This window comes from Papio anubis, chromosome 17 (assembly GCF_008728515.1).
Source record: "Papio anubis isolate 15944 chromosome 17, Panubis1.0, whole genome shotgun sequence".
Classification (NCBI taxonomy): domain Eukaryota; kingdom Metazoa; phylum Chordata; class Mammalia; order Primates; family Cercopithecidae; genus Papio; species Papio anubis.
Genome location: NC_044992.1, coordinates 19078635 through 19098670, shown reverse-complemented (window position 1 = coordinate 19098670; position 20036 = coordinate 19078635). Strand labels below are relative to the sequence as shown.

The 20036-nt window shown below is 41.9% G+C and overlaps 1 protein-coding gene across 8 annotated transcripts in view; it reads right to left on the bottom strand.

Annotated features, from left to right (window-relative positions):
• SPECC1 (sperm antigen with calponin homology and coiled-coil domains 1) overlaps positions 1-20036 on the bottom strand; it is a 315868-nt gene that overhangs the window by 93968 nt on the left and 201864 nt on the right. For all 8 annotated transcript variants that reach the window (XM_031656993.1, XM_031656992.1, XM_017950417.3 and 5 more), the window contains one exon: positions 14677-16256. In XM_031656993.1, coding sequence (XP_031512853.1) covers positions 14677-16256 — 1580 coding nt within the window. The remainder of the gene's footprint in view (positions 1-14676; positions 16257-20036) is intronic.

The following is a 20036-nucleotide window of genomic DNA, read 5'->3' as shown; positions in this document are numbered from 1 at the left end:
AAGTAATCTCATTTATAGTAGCTATGAATAGAATAAAATAACTAGGAATAAACTTAATCAAAGAAGTGAAAGATCTCTACAATGAAAACTCTAAAACACTGACACCAGAAATGGAAGAAAACACACACACAAAAATAAAGACACTCTATGTTTAGAGACTGGATAAGTCAGTATGTTAAAATGTCCACACTACCCAAAGCAATCTACACATTCAATGCAATCCCTATCAAAATACCAATGACATTCTTTGTAATTTTTTTTAATCCTAAAAGTTATATGGAAACACAAAAGACCCAGAACAGCCAAAGCCATCCTGAGCAAAAAGAACAAAACTGGAAGAATCACATTATCTGACTTCAAATTATACTACAGAGCCATAGTAACCCAAACAGCATGGTACTGGCATAAAAACAGGCACACAGAATAATGAAATAGAATAGAGAATCCAAGAATAAATCCATACATCTACATGAACTCATTTTCAACAAAGGTGCCAAGAACATACATTGAGGAAAAGACAGTCTCTTCAGTAAATGGTGCTGGGAAAACTGGATATCATGAGCAGAAGAATGAAACTAGACCTCCCCTCTCTCCAATACAAAAATCAAATCAAAAGGATTAAAGACTTACATCTAAGACCTCAAACTATGAAAACTACTAAAAAACCAACAACATTGGGGAAACTCTCCAGGAAACTGATCTGGGCAACGATTTCTTGAGTAATAGCCCAAAAGCACAGAATACAAAACAAAAATGAACAAATGAGATCACATCAAGTTAAAAAGCTTCTGTGCAGCAAAGGAAACAATCAACAAAGTGAAGAGACAGCCCACAGAATGGGAGAAAATACTTGCAAACTACCGATCTGATAGGAAATTAAAAACCAGAATATATAAGGAGCTTAAACAATTCAATGGGGGGAAAAAATCTAATAATCTGATTAAAAAGTGGGCAAAAAATCTTACTAGACATTTCTTAAAGACATACAAATGGCAAACAGGAACATGAAAAGGTACTGAATGTCGCTGATCATCAGAGAAATGCAAATACAAGTCAAAACTACAATGAGATCCCATCTCACCCCAATTAAAATGGCTTTTATTCAAAAGTCAGGCAATGACAAATGCTGGGGAAGATATAGAGAAAAGTAGACCCTTGTACACTGTTGGCGGGAAAGTAAATTAGTACAGCCACTATGGAAAACAGTACAGAGGTTCCTCAAAAAAACTAAAAATAGAACTACCACATGATCCAGCAATCACACTGCTGGGTATATACCCAAAAGAAAGGAATTTAGTCTATCAAAGAGATATCTGCACTCCCTATGTTTATTGCAGCACTATTTACAATAGCCAAGACTTGGAATCAACCTAAGTGTCCATCAACAGACAAATGGATAAAGAAAATATAATCCATATACACAACAGAGTATTCAGCCATAAAAAAGAATGAGATCCTGCCATCTGCAACATGGATGGAACTGGAAATCATTATGTTAAGTGAAATAAGCCAGACACAGAAAGATAAATTCATATATTCTCACTCATTTGTGGGAGCTAAAAATTAAAACAATTGAACTCATGAAGATAGAGAGTAGAATGATTACCAGAGGCTGGGAAGGGTGGTGGGGCAGGGGTGGAAAGAGGGATGGTTAATGGACACAATATAGTTAATAAAACCTATTATTTGACAGCACAACAGGGTGACTACAGCATTGCATGCCTGTGTCAAAATATCTCAGGTACCCCATAAATATATATACCTACTACGTACCCAAAACAATTAAAAATTAGAAAAAAGACTAAGGGAGAGGGGAGGAAGGGACGGAGAGAAAGGAAAGGAGAAGAGAGAAAGAAACAGCCTGGGAAAGAGCCAGAGGGCCCTGCCTGTGCTCAGGGGTCACAGCACTGCTCTGTGAAGCTTGTGTTTTAATTATAAAAGGCGTGAGGCTCTGGATTGTAATACAAAATAGATCATTGCAGGTTGTGCTCCAAAGCTTGAAAGCTGCTTAAGTGCACCAAGATGACTAAGGACATACATTCCGGAGCCAGCCAGCCAGGGTTTAAACCCCAATTCTAGTGAAACAAGCCTTGTATTCTTTAATCCCTCTGCCTCTGTTTCATAATCTAACAATGTGGGGTTGGGGGTGGGCAGTTAAGTGAAATAATGACTTGGAGAGTTTATCATAGTGCCTGGAACATATAATAGTAAAAGTCAATAAAAGTCATTCTTTCTCTTACAATTGCCTTATATATTGTATATACAATACTAGGTAGTAATGTAATACAGGTCAATTTGACCAAGAAAAATCACAATACATGAAAGACCAAAAGTCTTAAATCTTAACAATAGCTACTTTATTAAGCAGAAGCTGACTTTACTATTTTTGATTTTTTTGGAGTCAGGGGACAAGGTCTTGCTCTGTTGCCCAGGCTGGAGTGCAGTGGCACAATCACAGGTCATTGCAGCCTCCACCTCCTGGCTACAGCCATTCTCCCCACCTCGGCCTCCCTCATAGCTGGGACTATAGGTGTGCATCACAATGCCCAGTTATTTTTTTTGTGGGGGGGGGGGGTCTTGCTATGTTGCCCAGGTTCCCAGGCTCAAGTGATCCTTCCATCTTGGCCTCCCAAGTGCTGGGATTACAGGCATGAGCCACTGTGCCTGGCCAGAAGATGACTTTCAAGGAGAAAAGAGGTAATGCATTTTAGATCCTGGAAGGCTAACGTCTGAAATCATTTGAAAAGCAGCAACAGAAGGTGGCTTTTGAGTCTTGCATCCTGGGGCAGACTGTGGCCTTCTGCATAGCTAGCTGGCTACATGTTGAGGAGTCCTCAGGCTAAGGGCCTGTCACCTGGAGTCTAGAAACATGCATGTGACTTGGCTGGGACAACCGTGGGCCAGGAATTAAACTGAGGATGTAACGAGGCAGCCTAGAGGTGGAGTACCCTGAGCAAGGCCTCTGCATGCAGGTGAGGCTGCTGCCCCTCGAAGGCTCTGTCCCCTCTACTTCCCATCTCACCCCAATTAAAATGGCATGGGGAGTTAGGTAACTCGGCATGGGGGAGGGCACCTGCAAATCAACATTTGTTTCACATGCACACATCACTTCATCCTTCTTGGATGTTGGAATAATTACCTCAAGTTTAACAATATATTCCAGAAAGCTCTTTTATTTACAAAAAAAAAAAAAAAAAATCAAAAAACAGAAACCCTTAAGTAACTTCACAACTTCTTCTCACAAGGGCTTGCTACGTAATGACAGGCAGATATTTTTATATTCATTTTACAGATTAACATATGAACAGAGGGAGAAATTAAATCATTTGAAAAGAGTAATCCAGCATGCATCAAGTGGCTGAGACCAAAGCCTACCGTTCCACGACTGCAGGGGATCCAGGCCCTATTCAAATTGCTGGTCTCTCTGCTGGCCAGCTCCTTTGCATTTCCCTTGCTTGAGATTTTCTTTTTTTTCCTTTTTTTTAGACATGGGGTCTCGCTATGTTGCTTAGGCTGAACTCCTGGGCTCAACTGATCCTCCCGCCTCAGCCCTCTGAAGATGGAACTACAGTGAGACCGCCCAACATGCCTGACTGGTCAGCTCCTTAGAGTTTAACTTCTCTATGTCAAGAATCACACTCTTAGACACCCAGAAATGTGATTTTCAACATTTCCCTCGAAAAAACGAATCACTCTCAGGCATCCCAAGCATCTCTCAATTTCAAAGATCAACTTTCTGTAGATACAGAGCCAGTGGAGTTGTACTATAAATAGAGTCAAACAAACTTCCCAGGAAGGGTTCCTGCAGAGAGGACAGTGAAAGCCACTCCTTTCCACCAGGTGCCCAAGGCATATGGCAGCAGAGGCCCCTAAGCAGGGCCCAGAGGACAGGCAGACAGCTCTGAAGTCAGATCCCTCTAGGATCCTAGCAAGAGTCACCTCCTCCACCCACCCCACCCCCACACCATGCTTGTCAGACACTTGTAAAGGAAAATAAAGTCTCAGGACCCCCAAACTCCTTACTTGGAAGATAAAGTTAAGTCTGGTGGCTGAGTCACTGTCACTTCACAAGCTTGGGTCAAAGCATTAGATTAGACATTAAGCAGCGCCCTAAGGAAAGGCGATGGGCCTCAGGCATCTCCAGATGAGTGCTCTGCAAAGAGGAAGTGGTTGGGGGTGGGGGGGGGGATACTCTCCCTGACTGCAGATATTAAGAGCACTCCTATGCTAGTGGCAACACACACATCTAGAGTCTCCTCTCTCAGAGGGGTAAACAACTGGTTGTGATGGTTTGACCAAGGGTAGGGTTTGGTCTCAGCCACTTGATACATGCTGGATGATTATTTTCACGTGATTTAAATTCTCCCTCTCTTCATATGTTAACCTGTAAAGTGAATATAAAAATATCTGCCTGTTATTATGTAGCAAGCCCTTGTGAGAAGTTGCAAAGTTACTTAAGGGTTTCTGTTTTTTGACACCAGATAATTTGACAATACTGAATAAAGATCTCTATCAGGGCATCTATGTAGCTTTCTTTAGTGTGATGAACAAAAGCAGAAAGGTAATCAAGCTAGAGATATCTAAGAACCAAGCTCTTCTCCTACACAAAGCAGCCATAAGAATAGAGACTGTGGACTAAAGAGAATAAGGAATTAGGTTTATAGATAACCTAACAACATTATCAATACATAAAGAACCAAGAAAACAGTACATTCATGTAAAAGCATTATGTGAGACAAAATGCGGCTCAAACATTTCAGTGTTATTTTTAGTACATTTTTATAGCAAAGACAGTATCTTGAAGAATTATGCCGTGGCTTTGAGAAATTATTTAATCCTTCATTCAAATAGTCACATGCCAAAAACATGGTACTATAGAGACATGGACAGAATGAGATCATTATAATAAATTCTGAGTAAATTCCAGTAACATTAAAGTTGTACAGATAGTTTTATTAGAAAACAGTACAAGGTGAGAAGGAAGATACCTGACTCATAAACCCCCCATAACTGCCTCTTGTGTAAGTCTGTCATTTCACTTGGCTTTTGACTTAATCTGTTGATTATATAGTGATTATACAGTCCATTCAATCAAGTTATCTCGAGTGCTTAAAAAGAGATCATCTACTAGGGCAGAGAATGGTCAAGAATTCAGAATCGCACCTGCTCATCTTCAGGGTCACCACCTCCTCTGACACTGTGGAGACTCCTCACAAACCTCAGTATATGTGAAATGCATTCATGGAGCATCCTGTCTAGACAGGTTTCTACAGCTTCTAAAGGTACTGGAGGGGCAAAGAGAGACCTCAAGCACAAGGTCCCTGCCTTGGAGGAATCTTGGCCTGGAAGGGCAGGGGCTCCTGGATCTCCTCTGTGGCTGGATCGGCGGGTGGTGACAGCAGCCTGGGCCTGCAGGCCTGGGTATCCTTGTTGGCTCCAGCAGACAACTCTCCCTTCTCACGCCTGCCCAACATTCTGCGTTTCCTCTCCCAGGAAGCAGCACAACCGCACATTCAATCACACAAGCTGGAGATCTATGAATAGGCTGAAATGCCTTCCTGCTGCCCATCCCTGACGTCAAATCAGTCACCCGACCCTACGGAGCCTCCCTTCTACACATCTAACATCTAAGTATCTTTCCAGGCCGGGTGCAGTGGCTTACGCCTGTAATCCCAGCACTTTGGGAGGCTGAGGTGGGTGGATCACTTGAGGTCAGGGGTTCGAGACCAGCTTGGGCAACATAGTGAAACCCTGTCTCTACTAAAAATAGGAAAGTTAGCCGGGCATGGTGGCCGGTGCCTGTAATCCCAGCTACTGAGGAGGCTAAGGCAGGAGAATCGCTTGAACCCAGGAGGCAGAGGTTGCAACGAGCAGAGATGTATCACTGCACTCAGCCTGGATGACACAGCAAGACTCCGTCTCATAAATAAATAAATAAACAAATAAATAAATAAATAAATAAAATGAGTGTCTTTCCAGTCCTCAACTTCCCACCCAAATCACTCCCTGTTCTGTCCTTCATTCTTTCTCACCTGTGGCTGAAGTCATCTTTCTCAACAGTAAATGTGATTCCATAACTCTCTTAAAATTCCTCTGACAAAAAGCACAAACCACCAAAGAAAAATTAGTAAATTTGACTTCATAAAAATAAAAAAGAATTTTGTGCCACAAAGGACATTATCAAGACAATGAAAAGATAACCCACAGAATGAGAGGAAATATTTGCAAATCATTTATCTGGTGAAGGATTTGTATCCTTCTTTAGTGTGATGAACAAAAGCAGAAAGGTAATCAAGCTAGAGATATCTAAGAACCAAGCTCTTAGATAAACTCTCCAGCACCGTGGGAGGCTGAAGTGGGAGGACTGCTTGAGGCCACAGAACATGGGTTCCATGTGTATAAAACATCCAGAAGAGGCAAGTCCACAGAGCCAAAACATAGATTTGTGGTTGCCAGGGGCTAGGAGGGAGGTGGTCTTGGAGGGTGACTGCTGTAGGTTAAGATTTCTTTATGGGGTGATCAAAATGTTCTAAAATTGATTGTAGTGATGGTTGAACAACGGTGTGACTACACTAAAACCCACAGGCTTATGTGATTTAAATGGATTATATCTCAATAAAAGCTGTTATTTAAAAAAAAAAATTCTTCAGAGACTCCCTCTGTCTTGAGGTTAAAATCTGACTGCTTGCCTGGTGTCTCCTCTGGGCCACTTCCACTGACTACCCTGTGCACTCCCACAAGAACAAACTACCTGCATCACTTCCTTGGTGGCCAGGCTTTCTGGCCTTAGGACCTGCTGTTCTCTTCTGGCAGCATTCCCAAAGTCCCCACCCCATACACTCAGGGGTCAGCTCATCCCCTCTCCCCTCAAGATTCAGGTTAGAGGTCAAATAAAACAACATTTCTTGATGACTCAGAATTTCTCCATTGTATTATAATCAGGTAAAACTCTCCTAGTTGAACTAGGCTTTCAAAGGTAGTTTTCTTCAAATCAAAGGGCTTTGGCCTTAAGACAACAGTGACAACGTATTAATTACACTTAGTTCTGCTTTAAGTGTTTTTCTGTCTCTTCTTTGCTTTCAGGTAACTGGGCAAGAGTCTAAATCAGTGATTAATAATGAGAGCTCTGGGTACACTGGCTCACCCCTGTAATCCCAGCACTTTGGGAGGCACTGAGGTGCGGGAGGATCATCATCAGAAGTTTGAGATCAGCCTGGTCAACACAGCAAGACCCTGTCTCTATGAAAATTAAAATAAAAACCTAACTGGGCATGGTGTTGCACACCTGTAATTCCAGCTACTTGGGAAGCAGAGGTGGGAGGATCACTTGAGCCCAGGAATTCGAGACTGCGGAGAGCTATGATCATACCACTGTACTCTAGCCTGGGCAACAGAGCAAGACCATGTCTCAAAAAAAAAAAAAAAAAAAAAAAAAAAGAATAAGAGCTCTAAGGTCAGACCTAACTTTGACTCCTGGCTTCATTTCATCAATCCATTAGGCTAATAACTTAATCATTCTCTGTTTGCTCAAATGAAAAAATATTAGACAAAAGAATCAACAGTGTACGATTAAGATGATAAATAAGATTAAATGATGGAAAAGCTCTGAGAGTGCTTAGCGCATATAAAGCCCCAAAATACTACTGCTGTTATTAAAATATAACAAACTTTACTTTTTAAACATATTAATATAATTATAGCAGCCTCTCATTTCTGTTGCAAGTTTCTGTGACATTCATTCATTCACCTGAAAAGTATTTACTGAATATCTAATAGATGGAATAAATTGCAATGCTAAAATTACATATCATTTAAAAGGAAATAAACTTGGAATGACAGCTTGAGTAACTTTACCATGAGTGATACAGACTGGCTGTCTCCCCACCCAAATCTCATCTTGAATTCCCACGTTAGCAGGGGGACCCAGTGGGAGGTAATTGAATCAGGGAGGCAGGTCTTTTCCTTTGCTGTTCTCCTGATAGTATAAGTCTCACAAGATCTGATGATTATATAAGGTGGAGTTTCCCTGCACAAGCTCTCTTCTCTTGTTTGCCACCATGTGTGATGTGCCTTTCACCTTTCACCATGATTGTGAGGCATCCCCAGCCAGGTGGAACTGCAAGTTCATTAATCCTTTTTTTCTTTCCAGTCTCAGGTATGTCTTCATCAGCAGCATGAAAATGAACTCATACAATGAGAAAGAATGTGGGGTGCTTCTATTCTGGCATCTAGCTTGGGTACTGCAAAACTCCCTCTGCTGTTGTGAACAGACACTGCTGATAATCATCCATAGTTCATTCTCATTGGCCTGAAGTTGAATTATTATTATTTTGGCCCATGCTGCTCCATCAAGGGAGAGGAAGAAATGTTAGTTTATTTACACTTCAGTTATAGCGGAGAAAGGCTGTTGGAAAACTCAAAGATGAGGGTAAATATCTGTATTTCACCTTTAGGAACTCAGAGGCAAGCCTCAGAAGCAGGGACTGTACCCTGGTAGGGACCTTTCGAAGCAGCAAGGCTCCACCCAGGTACTTCCCAAGAACTCGCACTGGAGAGAGAAGTGCTGGGCATCACCAGGCTCACAGAGGAGTCCCGAGGTCATGTGAAAGGAAGAGAGAGTGCTTAGGCCTCACCTCACAAAAGGCATTAACGTGTCCAGGAGAAAACAAGTCCATCGGAGCAAAGCAGGGTCAAGCAGGGTTGGGAAGCAGCCCCCCGTGGAGCCACAGGTACTGCGGATCTGCCTAACTGACAAGACCACCCTTCCTCAAATCATCCGACTGTCTCCACCAAACTTCTGCTCCTTTTCAAGGGGCTTCAAGAACAGAGAGTTGGGGGTGTCAGGGGAGGAGCTGGCACACATGCCATGAACTCTGGGCCACATGCCTGTCATATCCCACATAATAAAGGCTGCACAGGCATTCTGGCTTTGTAGTTTAATCTCCAGAAGATTCTGCTCCTGGGGCACAGCTTGCTCTGCACTGCCCCTTGAGCAGAGGCTTCCTGGTGCAGCATCTGCGGGGCTCTCCCCAGCAGCCTCCACAGGCCTCCTCGATTTCCACATCCTCATGGCTTGCCCAGAGGAGCTGGAAAATAAGCCCTGTTGACAGGAGTTGCTGACAGTCCTCCTTCCCAGCACAAAGCCACAGGCCTCTGCTCACCAGAGTTGATGTTTGGTGCCAGAGAGTGGGATGCCTCATGTGTGAGCTGAAGGTGACGGAAATCTCCATGTTTTCAGCTCAGTAACCTTCCCACCTCTCCAGCAGCAGCCAGTGGCTACTCAGGCAGAATGTTCCCTCAGTTTCCCTGCAGTGCCCCAAATAGTTCCCGCACATCTGAATCCTCTGAGGGCCAGCGTGGATCAAGGTGCTCCCATGAGTGACCTTGGCTAAGTGACAATAATGTCATTTACTGAGATGAGTCTGAAGTTCCATGGGACAGGGCCCTGCAGAGCTGAATGCCTCGCTGAAGACCCCATAACTGAGGCGGAAAGCTTCAGGAGGGACCAGCTAATGGTGAGTGGGGTGGGGTCTCTTCAGGCCGAGAGCCCCCTGAGCAAACATGACTGCCAGACAGGCACTGGCCCGGCCAGGCCTGGCATGGAGGGAGGGGTGGGAATATGGCTGGATGTGGGGTGGGACTGCGAGTTGAGGTGTGGTGGGAGCCGGGCACTGGGCAAAGCATGTGGTGCCCCAGGCAGCACCAGAAGGCACCACATGATCAGATCACTATGAGTACTTTGTGGGGAAAGGTGAGGGAGTGGAGGCCTGGTGGGGCAAGTGCCCATTCCCCACCAAAAGCCACCCCCACCTTGTTTCTTCCTAACAGAATCCCAATTTTGTTCAAGAATCAGGCTGCAACTGTGATTTCAAGAGAGATGGCCTGGGGGCGCTGTGTGACCCAGTTCTCACCAATCAGATGTAAAGGGAAAGCTCTGGGAGGCTCTGGGAAACCCTCTCCCCATAAGACCCAGGTGTCCAGGAGACATGCCTGCCCCGAGTCACCAACAGGTGGACCAAGATGCTTGGCAATGCTGAGCTGTCCTGCATCCCTGGCAGGAGGCCCAGAACCACAGCACTGACAGCCACAGCCTGGGCCTGCACCATGGGCAGCCACAGCCCATCTCCCACCCTTAGGGACCGGGGTGGAGGCAGTGTCCCCTGGCTCATGCTGCTGACAGGAGGGCAGTTTCTCATATACCAATACATCACCTGGATAGACTTCCAGTCCACCTCACTGTTTAAACCAGGTTTCCAGATCTCTTACGTCCTTTAAGGTGTCCTATTCCAATGTCACAGCTACAGGATCATCTATTTGCCACATATTTCCCTCAAATTCTGGTTCTGCAATCTCTGACCAGTGGCCACTCTAAATCAGTTTGGCTCCAGGACCCACTCAGGCAGCACACTAGTCATTTCACCTCTGCTGCCTCCCCCAGACCACTCATGCCAAGTGGTTATTTATAATCTCCTTACTCTTCTGGAAGTGGACCCCAAGTTTCTGCAGAAAGAACTAAGATTCTAAGAATACCACCTACAAGCTTCAACCTCAGGGGAATAAATAGATGTTTTGCTTTTAAAACTTCTAGGTTTCAAGCCTAGAAAAGATATTCTAACTTGAAATCAAGATCCCAAACAACTGAAAAGGTAAAAAAGAAAATTAAAGCTGGGTCGTGTTATTGTCGGAAAAACAACAATCCTATACAACTCTATGCCGCTTGCTAGCTAGGGCAGGGACAGGTGTGGCTCCCAGGAGTGGTGGCTTTGGGTTCTGTGGAAATCAGACCCATCCTCAAAGTTGTACAGAAGTATGTCATGTGACTACAGATTAAGTGGCCATCAAAATGCATATGGGGTATATCAGAGAAGTTGAAAAAAATAAAGAGATCAGCAAACCAACGAAGAAAAAGAAATGGGGAGAAAAAAAGCCTACAAAATACTGTAGAAATCCTACCAATTTTCCATGTATTGAATGAGGAAGAAACCTACCTCCTATTTTTAAAAAAGCACTTTTCAAGGCTTTTTATAGGTTCTTTTGACAGTATCTGGGTCACTTGAGTAATCTTAACTGGAAACTTACATAGATTTACAGAATCTATTAGATCATAGGATGGTTTGGCACTGCTTTCCCCCTTTGTAAATAGCTTATTGTATCCTTTTTCACAATATTCACCTTCTGCCAAGCATCAGAGTGGATGAATGCACTGTTCATGGGATACACGTAGTTGCTTGGTGATTAACAGGACAGTTACTCCGATACCTGCTGAAGGCAGCTATATTTGAAAGTTCTCGGCAAAAAGTCAAGTGAAACCACTGAAAACTGAAGAATTAGGATTTACCCCAGGAAGGCAAGCATGATTTCACACTAGAGTACCTTAGAAAATCTGCTGTTATAACTTGCCTCATTAACAAGTTAAAGGAGAAAAAAACTTGATTACATAAAAACTATCAGATCACATCATTAGCTGTAGAAAACTTCAGTCCTCATCCTTTAAAAACAAGCCAAGTAGTCAGGCATGGCGGTGCCTGGCTGTAGTCCCAGCTACCAAGAAGGCTGAGGTGGGAGGATCCCTTGAGCCCGGGAGTTCAAGGCTGCAGTGAGCTATAATCGCCACCACACTCCAGCCTAAGTGACAAAACGAGGTCCTGTCTCTAAAAATAAACCACCAAACAAAACACCTCTTAGCAAAATATTTGCATAACATAATAAAAGGTATGTACCAAATGCCTACAAAAAACATACATCACGATGAAATGTTAAATGCTTCCCCTGGAATTAGATACGAGACCAGGATCCATCCACCGTCATGCTTATATTCCACACCGCACAAGGTAAAGGGGCCTGCCCGAGGTCATATCATTGCTCACTGGGTAAGTCAAGACGACCCAGTCCAGCACGTTAGATCCTTCATCACAGTTTTGTGCTAAAACTTCTCCTATTATCCTTTGGACATGAGTCTCTTAAGTATTATCATTTAAATTCATGGTTGTTGGCGGATTAGTTGATAGTCTGTGGTAGAGATACAATAAGTATTAGTCCATTTAGGAGGTCTGTGTTTTGCTTTTTCTACAGTAATGTAAAAGGGTAGGAAGATTAGTATGTTACAAGTCCACTGCAATTACAAACCAGTCTTTGCTTTTTCTACAGTAATGTAAAAGGGTAGGAAGATTAGTATGTTACAAGTCCACTGCAATTACAAACCAGTCTCTGTGCACATAAGACAGCACAAAATCACAGACCTAGGGTTTTGATAGATATACAAGAAACCCTATATGATAGCATGCCCCCATCTTTACCTCAAACTCTCACCCAAAAATACTAGCTAGGACCTTTCCCCTCTTACTATCAGTATTTGATAATTCTAGTTAGCACGCAATAAGAGGTAGGATATATGAATAATAACAGTTTGATTTTAAATATATATGTTGTGCCTTGCACTCTACCGAAAATGCACTTTCCTTTAAATTAGATTTAGTTTATTCCGGAAGATTCTAGATTTTATTGCCTCTATTTACCTAAGCTATAATAACTGTAAATGCTTTCATTAACAACCAAGGATAAAAAAAGTTAAATGAACAAAGAATTTTACTCAAGAAACCAGTAAGAAACCAAAATGTACAAAAAATAGGACAAAAAAATTAATAAAGATAAAAGTAGAAACAAGTTAATCAGAAACAGATTAACAGTGGAATAGATAAACTAATCCAACTGGTTCTTTGTAATGGAATGTGGACAGACATACTCTTCTGGATAGGAAGACAAAATATCATAATCATATCAATGCAAGTTTTTATGCAAGCTCAAACATGTATAAATTGAGAAAAGGCCTGAAAGGGCATATAGCAAAATGTTAGCAGTTTTTCTCCAAGTGGTGAGATTAAAGGTAATATTTTTCTTTTTTATACTTTTCTGTACTTTTTAAATCCTCTGTAATGAAAATATTTTATGATGAGAAAAAAATAAGCTATTTTTAAGATGTCAGATTATTTCTCACTGACACATATGCTTCATGTAATGCCAAACTACCAAAACTACAGAGGGACTGAGAGAGAACTTCAAGAAGGTGCACATGGGAGATGAAACATTTTGCCAGAGAGTACTGAGTATCTTAAAGTAAAAAAAGAATAGTCTTATTCCACAAGACATTAAAACCTAATGCAAAGCCTGTCTAGTAACCTCTAATGGAATTACTTCCATACTTTCAATAAAATACCTACAAATTTAGAATACAGACAAAGAGAGAAACTCCTTAACATGGCCCACCAGTAAGCCCATCAGATGGCCAAACGCAGAATCAGGTTGCAACGGACTCATCTTAAGACAGATGAAGCGGTGGAGGAAAATCTCCCTGAGAGCTCATGGCATAATTTGCTCCTTGAAACAATGACAACCCCTGACCTAAGGTAGGAAGATGTTTTGAATCCCTCTTGCCAGCAGATCCCTAAATCAGACCCAGAACTTGGAGGAAACAAGAAATAGGAGGCCATCTCTCTGCACCTCTCCAGCACTGCTCTGGGCAGAATATCATATAATCACCACAATTCTTGCATCAAAAAACAAAATTACAGGCTGATTAAAGTATTATTTTTTTAAAAACAAGAAAAGTTCTTATTTATTTGCTCTTGGGCTATGGAAGATCTTCCCAAGCAAAAAAGGTTAAAAAAATGAAATGATTAACATATTTAAATGATATAACAACGTAATACCAAGTGTTGGCAAAGGCTCAGGGAAGCACATGATCTCATGACCACTAGGATGAATAAACTGGCATAATATTTCCGAAGGGCAATCTGGCTGAATGTGTTGAAAGTCTTTAAAATGTTTATACTCTTTGACTCGGTAAGTCATCGTCTAGGAATTTGTCCTAAATAAACAGTAAGATAGATTTAAAAAAAAAAAAAAGTATTTATAATATTGAAAGACTGGAAAGACCACAAATATTTGACAATACATATATGTTCAACAACAGGGACCTAATAAATATGAAATATTTATATTAAAATAGTACCTGGCCTTTAAAAGTATGTTTAAATGAATATTTAATGATAGGAATATACTGAGAAAAATTTTAATATTTCTAAAATGCTAAATGCAAAAAGAAAGTTAATAACATGTACAGGATGATTATAAATTTGTTTAACTTGTATGATACACATACACACACATATATCTGGAAGAAAACACCAAAATAGTGGTAATATTATGGTGGAAAATTGGGAGTGATTTCATTGTCTGTTACTGGCAGTTAAAAGCAGGCTGACAGACCTGGCAAACTCCCACTCAATCTTCAGAACTCAGCTCAGTTGCTATTTCTTCCAGGAAGTCCTTCTGCGCTACCCTCAACCCCCATGTTATACCAGGGCCCCCCCTCATCTTGGCACTAGACTAGAGCCTGGGCATAGGCTCTATGATATTCTTTATCACTGCATCATACTCTGATTTGATTCTACATCCCCAGTACACTTTGAACCACCCATAATCAGAAATTTGGGTGTTTCCTTTTTGTATCCCCAATCCCAACCTGTCGTCGATCTAACAGGCCTTCAAGCCAGAATGCTGGCTTCGTGAATGAAACAGACTAAGCAAATGCTTCTCTGTGCTCTGTGAATTTAGAGGTTAAGGGCAGAAATGTGAACAAGGATGAGCAAATACCAGTAAAGAGCTCTCTCTTCTCACCTTTGCCAGCAGACTGGAAACATGTTTAATTTCACCGTTTGCCTTTAGTAATTCTTGTCTGAGCTCATTGCAAGACAGTTCCAGTAGATCTTTCTCTGCTCGGGCTACTTTCAACATTTCTTGAACTTCGCAGCTCTCTACCGTCTGCTCCATGGCACTGGCCTCTATGGCTTTCTGCTTCTCACCCTGCAAATGAGACTTCAAAGATCCATTCTCAGTTTTTAGCCCTTCCAAGGTAACTCTACACTCTTCCAAAGTTTTGGCCATCATGTTATTATTATGCCGTTCCAGTTCTAGAAACTCATTCAGTTTTTCATTTTCTTCCTTCAGACGTTTAATCATTTCTAAAGCTCCTTGGTTTTCTTCCTCAACCTTCCGCAAGCTACAGGTCAACTGCTGCTGAATGTTGAGCAGCTTCTCTCTTTCAAAGCGGCCCTGTTCAAGAATACCTGTGCACTTCTGCTCCAGTTCAAGGATTTTTCCTTCCTGAGTGGTGGGCTCTTCATTCTTTACTCGCTCTTGTAAAAGATTCATCAGCTTCTCATTTTCTTGACTTAGCTGCTCTGCCCTCTCTCGATGCTGATGAAAGGATGTCTCTAAAATCGTCTTTTCATCCACCAGCTTCTCATTTTCAGCTGTCAATTCCTGCACCATTTGTTGCTGGTCTGATAGTTCCTGTAGAGTAGCCTGTAGTTCTTCTGCAGTGCTATGGTGGTTTTCTTCCATCTTTTGTATCTTCTCTGTGAGGGAAGCCAGGGACAATTCACTGACGTTGTTTGGGGAACTCCCAGTGGGAGAACACTTTGAACTCTTAAAGGGGTTACTGGTGGAGGACAGGGGCCTTGAGGGTGTCTCTGCTGTAATGTGCTCAAAGTCGGAAGCATCTGGCGACAAAGAAGCTTTGGTAACATCGCTACTTGAGGAGCCTGATGTCCGTAATGCATTTCCATGTATGTTTTTTTTATACTCATCAATGTCACTGGACAACTGATTTCCAGCTGGGCTTCCGAAGCTTGACTCTTGAGTTATGGATGTCGGGCAGCTGCTGTCACCAGTGTGACTTGCTGCCCCTTCTGAATTTGGGGAGTGCTCAAGATAGATCAGTTTCTCCTTCAGGGCCCGGTTTTCTTCCTCTAGATTGGAAAGCTCTTTCTGAAAGTTCTTGTTCTTCTCCTCAAGTGCTCTTATCACAGGTTCTGTGTCACCTGGGGAGACTGATGTTCCATCAACATTTGGGCCCAAAGCATCAGGCCCCTCAGCGCTCAGAGTCCTTTTCTCTTTGCATTTCTTTAGTTCACTTCGAAGCCTGTTAATTTCACTATCTTTTGCTTTGGCTTCTGCCAAAAGTTCCCGAACTTGGGACTCAAGCGCAGCCTTTTCTCCACCTTCATTCTCTTGCTTGGGCTTGGTGGAAGGGGTCCTCAGGTGTTTGGTAGGAGTGGGAGTGTTGGAAGAAGTTGGACTGGACACTGATTTCCTGGGGTTCGAGGGACCACGTGGCACAGACCTCTCTCTTGAGACAGTTACTGAAAATTCCCGTGGCGCTGGAATGCCAGTCCGTTTGGTTGTTGTAAAGGCCCCTTAAAGACAGAAGAAGAAAAAAAATGAAAAAATAAAGCAAGTACTCTTATAAACAAAACCCAAATGACTGTAAATCACATGGCACAGTGGCCAGTGGCTGTCACTCTTCATCTATTTCCTCCTCCTCTAGCTAATCACCCAGTTCTGACTGGGGTTTCTGTGCTTCTTCCCCACAGTCCTATACTTTGGGTGAGGCTGACTCCAAGCCTGAGCTACTTAGGATGACCCCATCCCCAGCCAGTTGCTGGTTCACGCATGGGCACACAGCTCAATTTTAAGATCAATACGACAAAGGGAAGGTTTTCTGGGCAAGCTATTAAACACCATGGGACAAGAGTGAGAAAATGTGTAGGTGTGGGAATGGCTGCTAACCACCCTGCCCTCTCAAGAGGAAGGTGGGAATGCAGATGGCAGAAAAGGAAGAAGGAAACTACTTCTCAATAGCATTGGTGAGTTGCTAAATCAAATCAACCCTGAAGTTTGGCCCATAGCTGGCCTTTCAGATAGGCAAGCCAGTAAATACCCTTCCTATAAGTCACCTTGAGTTGGGTTTTCTGTAACTTGCAATTTAGTACATCTGCACTGATAATGCTGGCAACTAAACAATGGCCTTTTGACAAAATACAAGTTCTTTGTGAATTTCTCAATAAACACTTTAAAAAACATCATTAACATATTTTGACAGCATAAATTTGATTAAGAAATCAGAATATACAGATAATACTGAGAGATGGATCTGATACAACAACATATCACTTTTGACATAACTGGAAATGATGCACTCATTTGTGTACATGAAGAAACAAGAATAAATGAAATAAGAACATACCTACGGTACTTGACATGATACAGACATAACACAGAATACTTGTAACAGGAAACGTAAGGTGTAAATAATTATCTTTCATTTTCATCTGTACTATAGCATGGACAATGTAAAAACAATCCTAGGGGTGAAACCCAGGCATCAGTCTCTATTGTGCTCTAGAATTGAAATCCACCTCAGATGTTACAGTGTAAATTAAAATCCTGGACATTTTTTTTTTCTTTTACAAACTCAAAGACTATCTGATGAGTCAAGGCTGGCTGCTGTCACTTACACAACTCTACATGCTTTGAGTGAGAGGTCTAACAAAGGGTCCCAGAAGTGGTCATCAACCTGTAGGCCTCTGCAGCGTAGGATAGACTGGCACAGACTGGCAGCAGCCCCAGCACAGGTTCCGCACCTAACAAGATGGGCAGCTGTAAACCTACCACCAAGACTGTTTCTGAGCCCTGCGCAAACACACATCTAAACATCCTGGATCCTGACAACATAAAGGCTGATGGCATTCATTACAAAACATCTAACAACTGAGCTCTTTTGAAACTTTGATCTAATAAAGGCTGAACTGTCAAATTAATACACAGAAAACTATGGTTTTTAAATTAACTTCTTCAAATTAAGTTTCTGGAAAGCCAAGAGTATACCACAGACTTTTAATACAGTTGACCCCTGAACAACTTGGGGGTTAGGGGTACCAACCTCTTATGCAGTCAAAACTCTGTGTATAACTTTTGGCTCCCCAGAAACTTAATTACTAATAGCCTATTGCTGACCAGAAGCCTGACTTATAACATAAACAGTTAACACGTATTTTGTATGTTATATGTATTACAAACTGTATTCTTAAGATAAAGTGAGATAGAAGAAAAATAAAATGTTATTCAGAAAACCGTAAGGAAGAGAAAATACATTTGCAGTACCATACTGTATTTATCAATACCATAAGTTTACATCATCTGTTTGCAAAACGAATCATCTGTCTGAAGCGGCAGGCAACCATTCCTCAATCTAGCAAGCAATTCAATTCTGTCAGGGCTTTTATTGGCTTCTAGGGAGCACTGCCAGTATCACTAGTGGCACTTCATATGGGTCCCACAGTGTTATTCAAGGTTTGTGGTACTGCACTACACACAATAAAACATACTCAAGAACCTTAAGAGGTCACTTTTCACCGTGATCTGAAGTGTACTGGAGAGAGGAACTGCTCCCACAGAGATGACTAGCATCACAGTGCCTTCCAAGCGGCTACGCCCAATGCTTGAGCGCACTGCAACAACATCAGGAAGTGGCCACAGAATTATTACAGGAGTACTGTATGTACTACAGTTACTTGTATGCAGTTATAATACTGCATCTTTACATTTGTTTACATTTCTCTCAACTATGACTAGCACCATGTACAGTCTGCGTGTACATAAGTTTAGACAAAGTTTAACTTTTTATAATAGATTTGTGTATATTTTATGGTAGTAAATGATAAAACTGATCAGTATCTACATGTATTTTATGTATTCATGACATATGTAACTTTTTCTCAATTTTTTCCGTATTTCTAGACTACTCGGTTCATCTGAGTTTTTTTCAAACTGTTGCAACTCTCCAAATAATTTTCCAATGTATTGATTTTTTTAAGTCTCCATCTAAATGGACCCACACAGTTCAAGCCAGTGTCGTTCATGGGTCAGCCTGACTTTCAGGTGTCAGACACCTCACCTGCATCGTACTACACACTCAGTGAGGAAAAGATTTATTTAATTATTCTTGTGAAATGAGTATTAAAACCACTAAGCACTACAATGTTTTCATAATGCCAGTTCTCCAGAATGAAGTCACTGCAGCAAGGACCGTATTAAAAACTGGAAGATAAATACAGTTTCACCATAACTTGAGTCAGAACAGGCAAACCTGAGAGTCCAGAACTGATCATCAAACAGGCATTTGTTATTCTTAATAACATCACTAAATTAAGGCTACCTTTTTCTTTCTTTCTTTTACTCTTATTTTATATTTTTGAGACACAGTTTTGCTCTTGTTGCCCAGGCTGGAATGCAATGGTGCAATCTCAGCTCTCTGCAACCTCTGGCTTCCAGGTTTAAGTGATTCTCCTGCCTCAGCCTCCTGAATAGCTGGAACTACAGGCATAAGCCACCATGCCCGGTTAATTTACTGGTTTTTTTTTTTTTTTTTTTTTTTTTTTGGTAGAGATGGGGTTTCACCATGTTGGCCAGGCTGGTCTCGAACTCCTGACCTCAGGTGATCTGCCTGCCTCGGCCTCCCAAGTGCTAGGATGACAGGTGTGAGCCACCGTGTCCAGCCACTTTCTTTTTTTTAAACCTGCAATCATTTTGTTGGTTTTGAAGACGGAAGAACTAATATAGAACAGATCAACTCTGTTGTTATTTCCAGCTACAGTTTAATGCCTTCCTTTTGCTGCCAAATTGTAGTCTGTTCTCCCCATAAGTGTTACTTCTGCCTTATCTATACTACTAGGAAATTTTAAAAACGATGAAACTAAAGTATATTTATGAATGGATGTGTATTATGAAACGTACAATCCAGCTGTATTTTTGTTACATCTATTCTTTTCCCTTTTTCTTTTCTTCCTTTTTTCTTTTTTACTATGTCTGTCTCTCTTTTCCAAAAGATTCTTCCCATCTCTGTATACCTCATTTCAGAAACTGTTACGGAGCACAGGTTAGGTTCAGAGTTGCTTAAAATTCACCATCAGACCAATGATGATGGTCTTGGCTGCACACCCTCCACGTGAGCCCAGGCCTCCAGCCCAAACACACCTCCTCGTGGGTAATGACAGAGAAGAGTAAAGAGCAACAGCCCTACAGCTTACGACACCTCCTTCTAGCAGTGGGAGTCAGACCTCACTGTTAACCAAAGCACTCTGAAGCCCTGAGGCTGGCCATGCTTCCTTACACAGCACCACATCAGGGGCAGTGGA